This window comes from Erithacus rubecula (genome assembly GCF_903797595.1).
Source record: "Erithacus rubecula genome assembly, chromosome: 27".
In the NCBI taxonomy this organism is placed as follows: domain Eukaryota; kingdom Metazoa; phylum Chordata; class Aves; order Passeriformes; family Muscicapidae; genus Erithacus; species Erithacus rubecula.
Window position 1 is genome coordinate 5,241,278 of NC_136679.1, and position 16,834 is coordinate 5,258,111.

Here is a 16,834-nt window from a genome sequence, read left to right on the forward strand (position 1 = left end):
CTGGTCAGTCTGGGGGATGGCCAGCATATCTGCTGGTAGGATCCCAGGCAGCTGCTAAATGTTCATACACACAGGAAAGATTTAGGGAGTCTGCCCAGCCCCAGAAGCTCTGCCAAGAGCAAGATGTCCCCAGAAAAACCAAAACAGATTTGCAGTCACAGAATATGCTGAGCTGGAAGGGACCCAGGAGGATCATTGAGTCCAACTCTTTCATTCACTCAGGTGAATGACCTATATGGCAATCAAATCCACAACCTTGGTGTTGCTGGCATCATGCTCAGCAAATTGAGCTAATCTCATTCCAGTAATCTCCTGCTCTGACCCACCACAGGGGAAACAGGCTCCCCAGGGCAGTGGTCGGTCCCAAGACTGCTAGGGCCCAAGAAGTGTTTGGTCAGCACTCTTAGGCACAGGGTGGGATTCTTGGGATGTCCTGTGCAGGTCCAGGAGTTGGACTTGGTGTCCTTTGTGGATTCCTTCCAACACAGGACATTCTGTGATTAAATGACCCTGCCCAGAAAAGCGGATCTGGCTGGAGCCCCACCATCCCCAGCCTCTCCTGCAGGCTGAGGAAGGAACAGGAGCCTTCTGTCTGCCTCTCAACAGCCTTTCCTCCCTGCAGCTCTGCCAGAGAACACAACAACCATCGCAGTGGTCGTGCTGTCAGTGCTGGCGCTGTGCGCCATGCTGGGCGTCGTCGTGTTCCTGTACAAGCGCCGACAGAGCGCAGAGCGCAGCACCTTTGAGAGCGCTCGCTACAGTCGCACCACCTCCAGCCCCAGTGAATCTGCCGAGAAGAACATCCTGGTGTCGGACATGGAGATGAACGAGCAGCAAGACTAACGGCAGAGGGGACGCTGGGGACAGAGACCTGGGGAGGGGGGAGGACAGAGAGCATCACACACGCTTATCCCCATGGTGCACGGGGCAGGGGTGGCAGCAGGACTGGTGTGGCAGGGCAGGGAGAAGGGCTGGGGTCAGGGTTGGCTTCCAATCAGGTGGGCAAAAGGAAGGAGCTAGGGTCCCTCCTGCCCCACATGTCTCTGCTGTCACCTCTGGGCTTGTCCCCAACTGCCAGCGTTTTTCCTGCAGCAGCTGAGGGGGCAGTTTCAGGGCTTCAAGTTTTTGAGGGAAGTTGCTGCACAAGTCTGAGAGCTTTCTAGTGACATGAACAGGCTCCAAGACACCTTTGCCTTGGGAGAAGGCAAGCGCAGGTATTCAGGGCCCTGCAGCAGGCTCTTCCCCCCAAGAACTGAGCTGGTGTCCCTGAAGACATTCTCCCAGGCAAGAGGTCTCCGAAGCTGATCTACCTCCCCTCCGTGTGCAGTGGCAAGGGCCCTGCCAGCTCCAGCCCCACCCCTGTGCTGCTCCTTTCCTCTCTTCGGCCCCTTCCCCCGCCTCCAGCAGACACACTGTTGCAGTGATCCAACTGTGTGCCCTCCAGGCTCAGCGGTGGAATCCTCCTTTCCTCCCTGGCACATTCCTAGGGCCGTGTTGAGCCGCAGTGAGGCTGTGGCAGCTTCCCTGATCTGCAAGCCAGACCTTGTCCCATTTTCTTTGGTGTATGTGTCCCCCCAAATAACTGCCTGGGGGAGCACCATGGCAAACTGCTGGCCCAGCCCCTCTAGTGGGAGCACCCTCAGCACCCCAGACCCCACAGGAAGAGTTGGGTGCCGAGGCAGGAGATGCTGCCAGAGAGTGCCTTGTCAGGCAGGGATGGCGTGGGGTTGGGGTCACTTCCCACGGGTGCCTTGTTGGGCCCAGAGGGCCGAGGCTCAGTGCTGTAGGATAGGGAGGATTTGGAAGTTTTGTTGGTTATTTTGAAGTTGGCGATTTGTTGGGTTTTTAAGGAAATGATGGTAGCTTTTGTTGCTATACTGTACTGAGTGCGTACTGAATATATACACTTTTTCACACAGCTGGCTGGGTGTGTGTGGTTGCCTGTTTCCCATGTAGGGTGTAGCAGAGGAGAAGGTGGAGGAGAAGGAGGAAGGCAGTGTGTGACTAATCCCCTGCCTGGCTTTTTAGCTGTGCAGGAAGGAGTGGGGGGTGCCTGGGACTGAGCCATCCTCCATCAGCTGCATGCAGCAGCATCCTTGGGATGAAGGATGCCTGGAGACAGCGAGACTGTTAGGTCCCCGACAAAGATTCCCTGCTGGGAATGGCATTCAAAGAGCCCCTTGGACCTCTGAAGTGGGGTGACACAGCCCTACAAGAGATGCTGCTTTCAGCCCTCTGCCTCTGAGGCTCAAGTTGAGATTGGTTTTGCTGCAAGAAGAAGAGGAGCAAGCAAATTTTTGTAAGTCTCCTTTTTGATACCTGTGTGGATTTTAAAATCTGTTGATTTCACTTAAGCGGGACATAAAGTGTTTAAGTGTTGAAGTGTTAAAGTGTTGGGGGTGGGATGAGGGAACCATGGTTTTTGTTGACTTTTTGGCAACCTCCAAAAGCTGCCATGACATTTCAGAGTGAGGAAGAATCTGGAGACATGGTCCTGCCCCAGTTCCATTTCTCTGTCTCAGCTATCTCTGCCTTTATTTCCTGAGGTGCTTTCTCGTTTGGAGCAGTTGGTTCTGTCCATGGGCCCGTGGCTTCCTGATATGGGAGCTAGATTCTGAAAAGGAAGTTGTGAATCCCTTCTCATCCCCAGCTGCTGGAATTCCTGCTGCAGGGGTGCTTGGAATATCATGCTGTGCTGGAAGCTGTACTGCTGGTGGGGATGGAGGTCTAGGATAACTCCTTCTGGATGGGCAGAGGAGTTAGGAAGTCCTAACAAAGATTGAGGTTAGGATTGATGGACAGGTGTGAGGGAGGAGCAGTGCTGAGGATGCAGCTGGGCAGGATTGGGGCTCCTTTGAAGTGATGAGACCTTGGGCAGGGTAACACAGGGCATTATGGGTGTGATGGTGGGGAGTAATAGGTGCTAGAGGAAATTCTGTGCCATGGAGAAGCTGAGAAGGAGCTCCCACAACCATGCAAGAGGTGTTAAACTTGGCTCTCACCCAGCCCAACCTGGAAGATTGTTTTTTTTTTTTGTTTTTTTTTTAAATTCTGGATTACTTTGTACTTTTTCCTTCTCCTTTGCTTTTGAGAAAAGAAATCTGCACAGTCTAAGAGAAATGTTGTCTGAGAAGAGTTTTGTGAGCTGTCAGCAGTGATCAGGATTACAGGGAAATGCATATATGGTTATGTGTTATCTCCTATCACCATTAGATAATGTGAAGAATTGCTTAACAGGACCCTGTCAATTATATATATATATTTGCTTTTTTTTAACTCTCTGTGGTTTGTAAAATCCTTTTAGAAGTTTGGAAATAAAATTTCATTTCCCACTTCTTAATTTTATTTTTTTCCTTCATTTTAATTGGGAGAAGCAAAACTTGTCTTTCCTTATGTCTCCAAGAAGTAATATATATGAAGCTGAAATTACACTTACCTACCTGCTGCAGAGGAAGTTCCAAAGTGCCCAGGTGAGGGGGATGCTGTAGTGATTCCTTGTGGTTTTTGGTTGCATGTCCCATAGATATGATGTCTCTCCTCCACTGGTTGGTTGGAAGTGTTGGCTGGTGCACTCCCACACACCAGGCTTCCCCTGCTTGCACCAGTCACTCGGTGCTATTTTCTCATCTCCCTCTTTTTTAGGGCTTCCCCATCCCTTCAGTGACCTAGGACTGTCCACATCCACCCCTCCCTTCCCTGGGGTCAAAACCAGCACTGTCCCCACTCAACTGCTGTGCTGGGAAGAGATGTGATTTCATAATCACAGAATTACATAATCATAGAATTGTTTAGGTTGAGAAAGTTCTCTAAGCTCATCAAGTTCAACCATTCCCCCAGCACTGTCAAGCGTACCATTAGCCCATGTCTCCAGCTGCCTCATCCACACAGCTTTTAAATTTCAGTGAGGTTTCATTTGGGCTTACTTAGGCCATTTGGTTTTGTCTTTGATTGGGTGAAGAGCACAAGACCGGCACCTGGAGCAGAAAATATCAGGATGCTTTGGAGGAAGAAATTATTTTTCTCTTCTATTGTTTTTCACCCAAGAGGTGAGAGGATCTCAGGAAGGGCAGCTCCATTTAATAACAAACAGCAGTGGAAATAACATGGAGCTACACTGCACTGTTGCAAGGAAAAGGAGACTGGTGTCACCTTCCTTATGGAGCTTCAACTCTCTAAGAGTGACCTGACCTGAATATAGGTATGTGTTTTCTCTTCAAAGGAAGCTCAGCAAAGCTTGTACTACTCATGTGAAACAGTGAATATCAGAATGTGTTTTTTTTATTTATATTTTAATCTAAAAGAAATGTGGCCTTTGGGGAAAAGCGCGGTTTGTAGTAACCAGAGGCCCTTTTACGGGCATGAAGAATGTTTGCCTTTTATCAACTCTTCTAAACTTGAATTGAGCATGCTCATTTCAAAAGACTCATCAGAAAATTCTATGAGATCTTGTTCAGAATGGGTTAATCTGGAGAAGAATACAAAATAGCCTTGTCGTTTTAATCCCTTTTAATTTCCCTTCTGAATACCAAGGTATCAGACAGAGAGAAGGCAGCACCTCCAAGGCAGGCAACTAGGACATTCTAAATTAGCCCCTGGCAGGTGAGCTGCCCATCAGCCCACAGATCAGCCCACAGATCATGGGCGACTGTAGGGGTGTGGAAGGGAAAATGTCCCTTTTATTTTCAGAAGCAGTTTATAGCACATGTAAGTGCAGCACACCACACCAAGACCCCAGGTTGGGCTTCATCTGATAAACCTGAGTCAGCTTCAGATGTTGGCACAGCCTGAGCCTTCCATTGTGTCAGCTCTGGTGCAGTCATTGGGCTCTGGCAGATCTAAACTGGGTCATGTGAGCAGTGACCTAAAGTTCCCTCTTCTGAATAAAAACAGGAGACTGGGGCAGCTTGGTGAGTTACAGTTACACTTGATGCAGGTGCATAGAATCCTGCCCTCAGAGGCTAAATCCTTCCATTTGATAGGTAAAAGCAAACCTAAGCTGCTTTGTACTTATTCATCATCTGCACTGAATACTTATAGCCATGCACTGAGATGGTCCCAAAATCCACGGTGTGTGGAAAGCACTCTAATAGATTTGTGAGCCTACAGCACAGACAGTGCAGAATCCAGTGTGCCACGCTCAGCCCTACTGAAGTAATTTAGCGGGTTTGTCTACAAGCTGCAGCTAGTAGAGTGTAGAGAGGGCGAGGAGCTGCTCAGTGATCTGCTCTTTTTCACTTGGATCCAACAGAGTGGTGTTTGTGAAGGTCACAATTCAGTTAAATGTTCAGGAACACAAACGTGCTGAGGGGCTGCAGCACAACAGAAGGTCACAGTTTTGCAGAGCCACGGACGTGTCTGGGCTGTGACCAGTGGCCACTGCCTTTTTGAATCAAATTTCACTTGGCAACTGTTTTCATTTCACCCCATGGTAAAAACTGCTACTCTGAAAACAACCAGTTTGTGCAAAACGAGTCACCACAAGACCTTTGTTTTCTCATACCCAGAAGTGAGACATAAGCCTGACTCAGAAGGTATTAATCCGCGTGGGATAAAGGAGGAATCCAATGTTCTGTGTATACGGTGTCTGCTTAGTAAGTAATTTTGTTCAGGAATAATCAAATATGCTGGGTGCTCCTCAATTGGGATGGTTACTAGTCAAATTATCACATAGAGTTTATGCTTAACTGTTACCTTCTAATTCATGCAGTCAGTACACAGTTTGTAAGGTCCAATATTAACACCAGTGATCATGGTCCCACATATGGATCAAGTTTCAGTGATGTAAAATAACTGGTATGATTTTAACCAGCAGCACAGGGGATATTAAGTCCCTCAAACTTTACAAAATTATGCCATCTCATCACAGAGTAAAAAGAATTATAATGTATTAAGCGTTATGATTCAACTTCATGTAATTGAGAAAATGTGTAAATCAGGCAAGAATTCAGAAAGTTCATGTACAAATGCAAGCCTTAAAAAGAAGCTTAAAAGGATTTATAAAGCGAATTTGTACTGATCAATTATTTTTCTGAGATGGAAAATCTCCAGGTTTCTTAGTGTACAGTGCAGTGAAGCCTTCAGGCTCTTTCCTAGCTTTACTTCCAAACAGCGGCTGTATTTTTTAGTTGTTTTCCATGGATTCAACTCTGTGTGTCAGCATTCGAGTCAAGTCTGCCTACATTTTCCCTTGTAAAACAAAGGAAAATCCCCACTTTGTTGATGTTGAGGGTTATGTTTCTTTTCTTGTTCCTTCTTACCTATGGAATTTTTCCCATGAGTTGGTGGGAAATGCTGACTGCTGGCACTTATGGGTACCTGAGAAAACAAGGTTGGCCAGGCCCAGGTAAAAAGGAGCTGGGAGGGGTCAGTTGCTCTCTTGGTGTGCGGTTTTCAGAGGACACACTTGGAAGCTGCTGTTGCTCAGAGAAAGGAATATACCATAACTCGGCCCGGGATGAGCCTCTGCTCGTGAGAGGTGCCACTGACCCAGGACCTCATTAACACCTACCTCACTAAAGGAGGGCTCTAGCCCCATGTGCTTGTGTTCCTGGGAATCCTGATCCCCCATCCCTGCCCTGATCCCCCATCCCTGCCCTGATCCCCCATCCCTGCCCTGATCCCCCATCCCTGTCCTGAGCCCCCATCCCTGTCCTGAGCCCCCATCCCTGTCCTGAGCCCCCATCCCTGCCCTGTTCGTGCTGGGCCATGCTGCCCCAGCCCCGCCACTCCTCTGCCTGCTCTGGGTGTCTCTGCTCTGGGTGTCTCTGCCCTGGGTTTCTCTGCTCTGCAGCCCCGCACCCCCTGCCCTGCCAGCACATCCTGCAGTTCCGTCACTGCCCAGAGTTTTGATCCATCTCCTCTACCAGCCCGGGATTTCTGCTCATTCCTGCCATTTCAGCTCGGTGCTCCTCAGAGTCCTGCTGGGGCACCAGTACTGATCCCAGGGCATTGTGAGGCAAAGCCTCTCCTCCATTCTTCCCATCTCAGCTGTCATGGGGTCCCTGGGATTGTTTGTTCTTAATTCCATAGCTGTTGTTGTTTTGTTTGCCTTGTTATACATACTAGTAAAGAACTGTTACTCCTATTCTCATATCTTCACCTGAGAGCCCCTTAATTTCAAAATTATAATAATTTGGAGGGAGGGGGTTTACATTCTCCAATCCAAGGGAGCGTCCTGCCTTCCTTAGCAGAAGGCTGTTCTTTCAAACCAAGACAGTGGAGGCCATGGTAGTTGTTAGAGAAGGTTAAATACAAGATTTTTCCCAAAAGTTCATCCCACTCCAGCTGAGAGAAAGCCCTGTGTGTGCTATTTACAAATGTAAAAGTGTGCTCTGGTCTCCCTGGCTGGAAGCTGTGGACAGGATCAAATCACTTTACAGCTCAAACTCACATCAGAAGAAACCTCAGAAGCAAAGAATGCCAGTGTTAAATGTGATTCCAGATGCACATCAACAGACCACAGGCATCTCCACAGCTTGTGATTTTAAAGATTAAAGGAGGCCAGCTAAAAACACAACTTACTGGCCAACTGTTTCCCATTAGGTGAGGCAGTTTAGGGACATAATCAACAGAAATGCTGTTGACTTCACTACTAGGTACCTTGACCTGTCATCTTTGAATGTCATTAGCTATCAGTGTTTCGACTTTAAAATACAACAGTAGAAGTTCAAAAAGGACTGCGCAACATAAACACACTGTTTCAGCTTTAAAGTCGGAGCATAAAAAAATAGTGAAAGGGTACTTGATACAAAAGCTTCTTAATGGAATTCCAAGTTCATGAGAGATGTAATTGTTTTTATCAGAGTCAGGATCTTTAAATGAAGAATGAAGGCTATTTAGAATTCCTTTCTTCATCAACAAGAAAAAAACTAAGTGAAGTTAACAATATGAAAAGCCATTGCCTTCTCTTAAGCTTGGAAATAGAGAACAATCACTGAATAATTATTTTGATTGCCAATTATCTACACTACGTTGCTGTTCTGTTCTCTAAGGCATGACCCCTTCTGAACTTGGTTTTGCTGCCCATCTGAAGGTACAACAGCTTCCTCCATATTCAAAACTGTTTATCAAAGGCTGTAAACTGATGTAGCCTTCATTTATACAGTTGGACTTACTAAGTATAAGGTGTAAATAAGGTTTTCTCATTACACATAAACTGCTAAGAACTCCACTGCCTCAGAGTCTTTTTTTTTTTAATGGGAATTTTGTAATCCTTACAAAATTGGTAGCTATATTGAAAATTGGTAGCTATAATCCTACAAAGTTGGTAGCTTTTAATATGTGGAAAACCTTTTCAAGTCACTGGTTGCAAATCAAGCAAAACCTGCAGAGTCCTGCTTGCTTAGATTAACTATTATTTACAATACAACTGTGTCCTGGTTTGAAATACAGTTATCTGCCAGAGAAAGGCAGAGGCTTCTCTTTGAAATTGAGAATGTAAACCTCCCTGCCTCCAAATTATTATGAATTTGAAATTGAGGGGCTCTCAGGCAAAGATATGGGAATTAGGAATAACAGTTCTTTACTGGAAAAATTAAAATGGAAATAGAGTATTTCAAGAAACAACCCCAACCCTGACAGAGTCAGAATCCAACCTGACACCCCGTCAGTTAGTCAGGGTGTTGGTAGCAGCCTGATCAAATGGTGGCTATAGTCCCCCTGCAGTGGTAGGTGTGGTTTAGCTGGAGCAGTGCTCCTGTAGAAGGGTGCAACCTTCCTCCAAAAATCCAGGGATGATGTAGAAAGGTCTGGCTTCTCCTCTGGAATCCAGTGGAAAGAAGGTAACTTGCTGTCCAAAATCTCCGTTTTTCTCTGAGTAGGAAAGGCTTGGGTCCTCCCCCTGGCTGGAGCACCTCCCAATGGGATGATGTAACTTTATCAGTCACACACTGGGACTGAATGGCCCAGCAGCAGATGATGTCTTCCTGGAGGGAGGATGGGTTGTATAAAAGCTAAAAATGATTGCCCCATCTTGTCGTAAAGATGGACCCCACCCAGTTTTAACAGATAGTGATAGGATACACATTTCTGGCCTCATCAACCCAACACAAGCTGAACAGTTTTCTTTTGGATGGTATTGGGGGTTGGGTTTTTGTTCTTTTACTGTTCCAGTTTAATGAATTTTTCCCATTATCATGTCAATGGAGCCTGCTGGCTAGGCCCAGGTGCAGCCCTCCCAGCCAGAAGGTGGGGGACCCAGATGCGATCGGACTGCCCTGCATCTGCCCCGCTCCAGCCTCCTACCTCTGAGGACATGGCTGACAACCAGAATGCAAACAGTGAGCGTGGAGCTGCCCCTGCACCCTGCTCCCACCTGAGACACAGCGTGGCCGCTGCCGCTGCCCCCGCCCTTCCGCTCCCATCTGCTCTCCGCAGTTGTACGGGCTCTGCCACGTTTTCCACCACCAGGAACAGACACAGGCCGAGTGTGTGTGCAGCTAAAGAAAGGACTGAAACTGAGTTATTTGTTCTGTTCTGTTGGTAATTTTAATAACTACTGTTGTTTCTGTTTGTACATTTAATATATTAGTAAAAAGCTGTTACTCCTAAACCCTTATCTCTGCCTTGGAGTTTCTGATTCAGACAATTATAATATTCAGGAGGGAGAGGAATTAAATTACCTGTTTCAAAGAGGAGCTTCTGCCTTTTTGGGTAGACTCCTGTCCTTCAAACCACTGTTAACTCTTCAATATTATATAAGAAGTAAATTTAGTCGGTTCAGTAATTACCAGATGTAGTTTTTTGGCATAGTGGCTTCATGGGGGACAGTGTTAAAAAAAAAGCAGTAATGTCTATTTACAAGAGACATGATCATTAATTAATTAAAATTTAATTCAAACCACAATTTTATATTCTAAGGAGTGTAGCAGTGTGATCAAGTCAGTTTTTGTCTCTCTCTGTTTGAGAACATTTTGCCCCATGCTCTTATGGAAGGCGATATGCTCGTAGTGGAAAAGGTAAGTCCTGCTGTAAGAATTCCTCACTGCTGGAGCTAATGGGAGAGAGCCTGTGAAAGTTCCAGCTGTAATTAGCTACGCAGTTACTAGATATCACTGCAGCCCCAGTCAACAGAACCAGAAAAGCTCTCCTTTTGCCAAAACCCATGGAAGAGGAAGCTCATTGATCAGGAACAAGACTCACTCCAGGTGTTAAATTGAATTGTGTTATAGACAGAGGAACTGAACCCTTGCTTCTCTCGCTTGGCTTTTTACATTGCTTCCAGACATTGCAAGCCTTTTAAATCCTGTTTATATGTGGTGTTTTTTCCTGTAACTGGCATGTTTGAAAGAGAAACGTCACTTTAACAGCAGCATTACAATCTGTAACTTCATAATTAGCTCTTAGGTAAATGGATATGCAAGATAACAAATATCTATCAGTCACTGGGAAAATTTCTATTTAAAATATGCATTCTCATTTTTCTCTTCACTACATGGACAATGGATTGTAATAGGACCTGGAAGGTAAAGGAAAAGTACCTGGTTTGGCCTAAGAAGACAAATTCACACTCTGGAGAATATAATTGTGCTACTGTAATAAATTATTTACTATAGAGAAACTGTTCTTACCCTTGTATTTGCATTTCATTTCAAACTTTTAAAGAAATACAACCGCCCTCCTATTGATGGAGGGTCAGGAGTCCCTGTTTTGTAAAACAATTCAGCAGTGTTACATCAGGAAGAGGAAGTTATTATTTTTTTAGCCAAAAACAATTATCCACAAAACTTAGTTAAATATGAAGTTTACTCTGCCTAAATAGCCACTAAAAATCAGATGTGGGACAAAGAAAAGTATCTCTGTAATGGAAAATAGATAAAATACCTGTGCAATTGATAGTTTAATTCCAAGATCAAAGTGAAGGTTGTGAGTAGGAACTTTGGAGGCAGTAAATTAATAATTACAAGGCAAAGAGCAAACGCAAAGTGTATTGCATTCAGACATGGAAGTGAATGATCCCTGACTCACCAGGTGATAGAAGTATCAATAAAAAGCAAGTTTCATGATTACATTTAATTTTTTTCTTTACTTCTCATCAATTCCAAGCTATATCCCGAGGGTTCAATGCTTGCCAGTTTAAACGTGAGTCCTACTGCTTGTGATCCCAGCTTGAGGGTGTCTTTTCCATCACGTCCTTCATGCTGGTTTGCTGCTGCACCTCTGCTGCTTGCCTGAGAACAGGGCACTCGGGAGAGACACAGATCTCTGCTGATCTGCTCCACGGAGCCAATACTTACAGAGAGCTCACCGAGGGCAGCTTGAAGAAGGCAGGGTCAGCAATGAGAGCCAGCGGGTTCCGGCTGAGGATGCTGAGAAACAAGAGAGCTCTGTCAGGGCTGCTGGCAAGGACGTGAGCTGGGTGTGCCAGGCACGTGGGCATGGCCTGGCCGGGCTCAAGGAAGCCTTGCAGGAGATGAGCAGGGCAGGGGAAAGGGCCTTTCCAGCTGCACGCTCCTGCCGCTCCCTGGCCGACATCCACAGGAGCAATCAGCACTTTGCAGAGGGCAAAGTTGCTCTGGCCTCCTGACCCTGCAGAGAGGCTGCAGAGACTGGCCCTGCCATGCCTTTAGCCCAGGTGCCACTTACAGCTCCTGGAGAAACTGCATCCCATGCCAGGCCTGGAAAGTGCCGCTGGGGATGTGCGTGAGGCCATTCCCAGAGAGGTTTCTGGGGAAAGAGGAGGTCACACAAAGGAATGGGGCCTGTCCCATGAGAAGGGCAGCAGGAAAAGGACAGAGGAAAGCAGGATTCCCTTGTATAAAAGCTGCAAATCCAAGGGGGAAGACGGAGGAAACTGCTGCTTTCTCAGGTTTTGTAGCCTGTCCAGGAGGGGAAGTGAAGGGCACAAGTGCTGACTGACTTCTGCAGCTAAGATGGGTTCTGAGCAGGGCAGAATTAGGGACTGTGGGGAAAACAACAGGAACATTTTCCAACACAGGAAGGGTGCCCAGTGCAAAGACTGTGCTAAAAACACCAGAAAGGAACTTGATCACTCACAGAAGCTTCAGGAATGGCAGTGGCTCAAAAGCCCGTTCCTCAATGGACACGATCTCATTGCAGGACAAATCCCTGTTTCACTCAGAAGACCAAATGTCACTTCCATTTGCCCTGTCGCTTTTACTTGCCTCTGCAGCCTTGATCCCAGCAGGGACAAAGGCCACGTGCCCACGGCTGTGGCTGGGCTGAGCATCAGGGCCCCAGGAAGGGGCAGGCAGGAGCCCCTGGCCCTGGGCAGGGCACGGTGCTTACAGGTGCTTCAGCAGGAACAGCCCCTCCAGGGAATGGCTCTTCACTGCTCGCAGCTCATTGTCCCTGAGCACTCTGCAAGGGGACACAGGGACATTGTGACAGCGGCCACTGGCCAGCAGCAAATGGCACTGTCATGGGAAAATCTCCTGCAGCAGTGTCACAGTGTGACTTGGGTTTGCCAATTTTAATATATTTAATTTCTTTTAGAGGTTGGATTTCAGAGTAAAGACAACGCAGGCTTAAAACTTAAAAATGTACAAGGAGAAATTTATTAATAACACAAAAAAAAATTCGGAGTAAGATTTCTAGGTTATTCCCTCCTCCCTTCATTCCACATTTCTTACCAACAACATATAGAGAACACTTCAGACAGTTATCCACCCAAATAATCAGTTCAGTTCACTTAAGAGAGAAGAGCTCCTTTTTTTTAGTTATGGCTTAGGGAGTGTCTTCACCTTCACAGTCTGCATCCACCAGGACGTACCGAACCATGAATTTTCCTTCCATTTTTACAGTCCTTCCAGAGCTGTGTTATGGGTTACAATGCATGGGGTACTACTTTTAAAGGCAGGCTGCTGAAAAACAAAATTCTCTTCATCTCCTTCTCTATCAAATGTCTCTGTTTGTATTCCAGTCCCAAAACAGAGAGCTCTATTTCCCCGAGGCAAGAAAAAGTCTTCATGTCAAGCACCTATCCTCCCCAAGTATATTTCACAATTTAAAGAAATTTTACTGAAGTCACAATCCCCTCATAGCCCCACAAAAAAGGTTTTCAGCTACTTATCAGTTGCATGTTTTCAATCTCTTCCCACCAGGACCTTTATCTTGATTCTGCTGACCTCTGTAGTCTCCATGTTTTATTTCTTCTCATTCAGGGGAGCTCAGGAGATCGAGAATCTTATCCAGGCATTAAAAAGAGTTAAAATTGTATCCATATTGTGGAGAGCCAAGCCGGGCAGCTGGAGGCCTCTTCTGGAACGTGGGTAGTCGAGCCGAGCGGAGCTGGGGGCCAGCAGGGCTGGTGTCACGCGGGGGCGCTCAGAGCCATGCGGTCGAGTTGGGGGGTGAAGGTGGGGCTGGGGGCCGGGGCCACGTGGCCGAGCCACGGCCCTGCTCAGTCAACCCGGGGTGCTAAAAATAACCAGGGCCGCAGCCTTTATTAAAGCAGTGGGGACCCGAGGGATGGCCTATGCCGCTGCTGCTCAGCCAGTCCCAACACCGGAAAGGAGGTGCCACGTTGATCCTGTCAAGCGGTAGTGTTGGGGGCTCCAACCTCGCGGGCATGCTCAGGAACTAGAAATGCACTCACTGTTAGTGGTTGTCACTCTGCAGTGTCACTTGTAGTGATGGTGAGACAAGGGATGGAACAACAGAAGCTATTTCTGGTACCCAGATGACTTTTCAACTAGATGGTACTGGTGCAATCTTGGACTTCGGTGTCCACTTGCTGCTTTAAGGATTTTTGATTGTCCGGCAACTTCCGTAGGCAGAGATATTACTTGGGAGCCTCCTAGATTTACATAAAGGGCGTGGTGTGGTGGTTGACAGATAGGCAGGGAGCAGCAGCAGCCTAACCAAAACTAGGGGTACAAGAACCGGAGCAAGGAAATGCCAGGGATGAGGAATACACCAACTTGGATCTGAGAGTAAACTGGGGTGTATACACAGTGAAATGAGCTAAGGGGTTGTTGGGGGTTGAGTGTTTTTCTATTACTGTGTCAATTGAAAGAATTTTTCCCATTATCATGCCGATGGAGCTGGCCGGGTTACAATCAGGGTCTCTGATGAGTCCAGACAAAAGGGGTAGGTGGGAACAGCTCCCGGAGGGGCCTCTGAGGTTTCTGGGAGGGGACTCGTATTTCCGGCAAGCTTGGAGGAGGACGCCCGGGATCTTCAGCCCACGCGGCCGAGCACAGCAGAGCCAGACCCTCTGCGATCACCTGCCCTGCATCTGCCCCGTTCCAGCCTCCTGCCTCTGTGGACACAGCTGATCACCCGGACACACACGGTGAGTGAGGACCCGCCGCTCCAGCCCGTTCCCCCCGAGACCGGCGTGGCCGCTGCGGCCCTCCCCCCCCCCCACCCCCCTCCCCCCACCTCCATTCCCGCCTGCCCTCGGGAGATTCGGACTGGGAATAAGCACAGAAACAGCGTGCTTGCATCTAAAGGGACTGACATCGAGTTATCTATTCTGTTCTGTTAGCAATTTTAACAACTGCTGTTGTTTTCTGCTTGTACATTTAGATATATTAGTAAAAGAGCTGTTATTCCCACCCCCTTATCTCTGCCTCAGAGTCCTTGATTCAAACAATTATAATACTTGGGGGGAGTGGAACCAAAGTCTCTGATTCAAAGGGAAACTTCTGCCCTTATTGGCAGACACCTGTCCTTTCAAAATAGGACAGATTTTGGTGCCCAACGTGGGGCAGAGGGCACTGAGTTGAGAGTTAAGACAGGAATAACAGCTCTCTTAAGTGGCAATATGTTGTCTGGTTTAATCTGGTTTGTGTTCCATGTAGTCACAGCCATCTCCCTCCCATTTGCAAGCCCTTATTTGAATTTGGGCCCCCTCACCAAAGTTACTGTAGCTATTATCTGATTCGTTTGGTGGATTGATTATGTCAGGAATTCATGGGGTTTTAATTTTTTCTGGGAAGCGGTTGCATGGATCCGGAGCTATCGTACTCTAACTGCATGTTTCTGGGGTTATTTCAGTAATGGTACTTACTGTGAGATAACGAGTGCAAGGGAAATTTTCTCCCAACCCATCACCCAGTTTTTTGAGGCTACCCCACTGGTTCTCAAGGATTTCAGATCTGTTTTAATTGCCACTGTTATTATACAGTGGCTGGTGTTGGTGATAGGCCTGTTCTACTTAGCATTCAGAAACAAGGGAATATTGGCTTGGACAACAACTCTGATACCTGTCCCAGGGACTAGGGATGATGCCCCAGAACCTGCCTCTGCCCCAGGGACTAGGGATGCTGCCCCAGAGCCTGTCCCAGGGACTAGGGATGATGCCCCAGAGCCTAACCCTGCCCCACAGCCCACCGCAGAAATGAGCCACCCAGAGTGGGTGCGGGCTCTAGTGAAGGATATAGGCCAAATGCTGAAAGAGCATAGCCAGATGTGGAAGGAATATTTTTCTCCAGCTGGTGAGAAACCCTCCCCCTGCCCTAAAGAGGGAGAGTCAGATGGTGCTGCAGTGGAACCCGTAGATGTTGTATCTGTCCAGGTTCCAGCTGGATCACAGGAGCAGCCACAGCCAGCAGCAGTTGCTCCTGTGGAAACTAGGAAATCTAAGATTAAAACGAGGCACTTAGATAATGGGTATTACAGGAAGGAGGACGATCTGTCAGATCCCCAGGAAGGAACCTCCACTATGTATGCCCAGGAAAGAAATAATAACCAGGGCTAGAGGGGCCCTGCCTCTAGCCAGGGAGAGGCATGGGATGACAGGATTTATTGAATAGTGTGGGTGCAATGGCCTGGCACATCAAAGCCACAGAAACATAAAGTGCTAGTTGTTACTGGTTCACAATGCACCCTGATACCATCAGAACATGTGGGGAAGGTACCTGTTTCCATTGTTGGGGTGACGGGGGGATCACAGGAATTCACTTTGCTGGAAGCTGAGATTAGCCTGACAGGGAAGGGGTGGCAGAAACATCCAATTGTAACTGGCCCAGGGGCACCGTGCATTCTAGGCATAGACTTCCTCAGGAACGGCTACTACAAAGACCCAAAGGGGTTCAGGTGGGCTTTTGGAATAGCTACTGTAGCAACAGAGAGCATTAAGCAGTTGAACACCTTGCCTGGACTGTCAGAAAACCCCTCTGCAGTAGGACTCCTGAAAGTGACTGAGCAACAGGTGCCAATTGCCACCATGACCGTGCACCGCCGGCAGTACCAGACAAATTGAGATGCTGTGATCCCCATCCACAAGATGATCCGTGATCTACAGAGCCAAGGGGTGGTCAGCAAGAGCCACTCACCCTTCAACAGTCCTATTTGGCCTGTGCAGAAATCTGATGGAGAATGGAGACTGACTGTGGACTATCGTGCAATGAATGAAGTGACTCCACCTCTGAGCGCTGCCGTACCGGACATGTTGGAACTCCAGTATGAGCTGGAGTCCAAGGCAGCAAGGTGGTATGCCACCATTGACATTGCAAATGCATTCTTCTCCATTCCTTTGGCAGCAGAGTGCAGGCCTCAGTTTGCTTTCACCTGGAGAGGCATGCAGTACACCTGGAACCGACTGCCCCAGGGGTGGAAGCACAGCCCCACCATCTGCCGTGGACTGATCCAGGCTTCACTGGAGAAGGGTGAGGCTCCAGAACATTTGTAGTACATCGATGACATCATTGTGTAGGGGAACATGGCAATGGAGGTATTTGAGAAGGAGAGAAGATCATCCAGATTTTGCTGGGAGCCGGTTTCGCCATTAAAAAGAGCAAAGTCAAAGGACCTGCCTGAGAGATCCAGTTCCTGGGAGTGAAGTGGCAGGATGGACGGCGCCAGATCCCCACTGAGGTCATCAATAAGATCACTGCAATGTCTCCACCAACAAGCTAGAAGGAGACAC

At 47.6% G+C, this 16,834-nt stretch overlaps 1 protein-coding gene and 1 long non-coding RNA gene across 3 annotated transcripts in view; one reads left to right on the forward strand and one right to left on the reverse strand.

Moving 5' to 3' along the window:
* MRC2 (mannose receptor C-type 2) overlaps positions 1 to 3,332 on the forward strand; it is a 29,404-nt gene extending 26,072 nt beyond the window's left edge. For both annotated transcript variants that reach the window (XM_079327647.1, XM_079327648.1), the window contains one exon: positions 623 to 3,332. In XM_079327647.1, coding sequence (XP_079183773.1) covers positions 623 to 843 — 221 coding nt within the window. In that variant the 3' untranslated portion in view covers positions 844 to 3,332. The remainder of the gene's footprint in view (positions 1 to 622) is intronic.
* A 7,847-nt stretch (positions 3,333 to 11,179) lies between these two features.
* Positions 11,180 to 12,385, reverse strand: LOC306812930. The gene is made up of 4 exons (XR_013776918.1): positions 12,247 to 12,385; positions 11,995 to 12,066; positions 11,584 to 11,664; positions 11,180 to 11,306 (listed from the first exon to the last, which is right to left on the reverse strand). It is a non-coding gene; the product is annotated as an uncharacterized lncRNA (long non-coding RNA).
* Between the last annotated feature and the right edge of the window lie 4,449 nt (positions 12,386 to 16,834).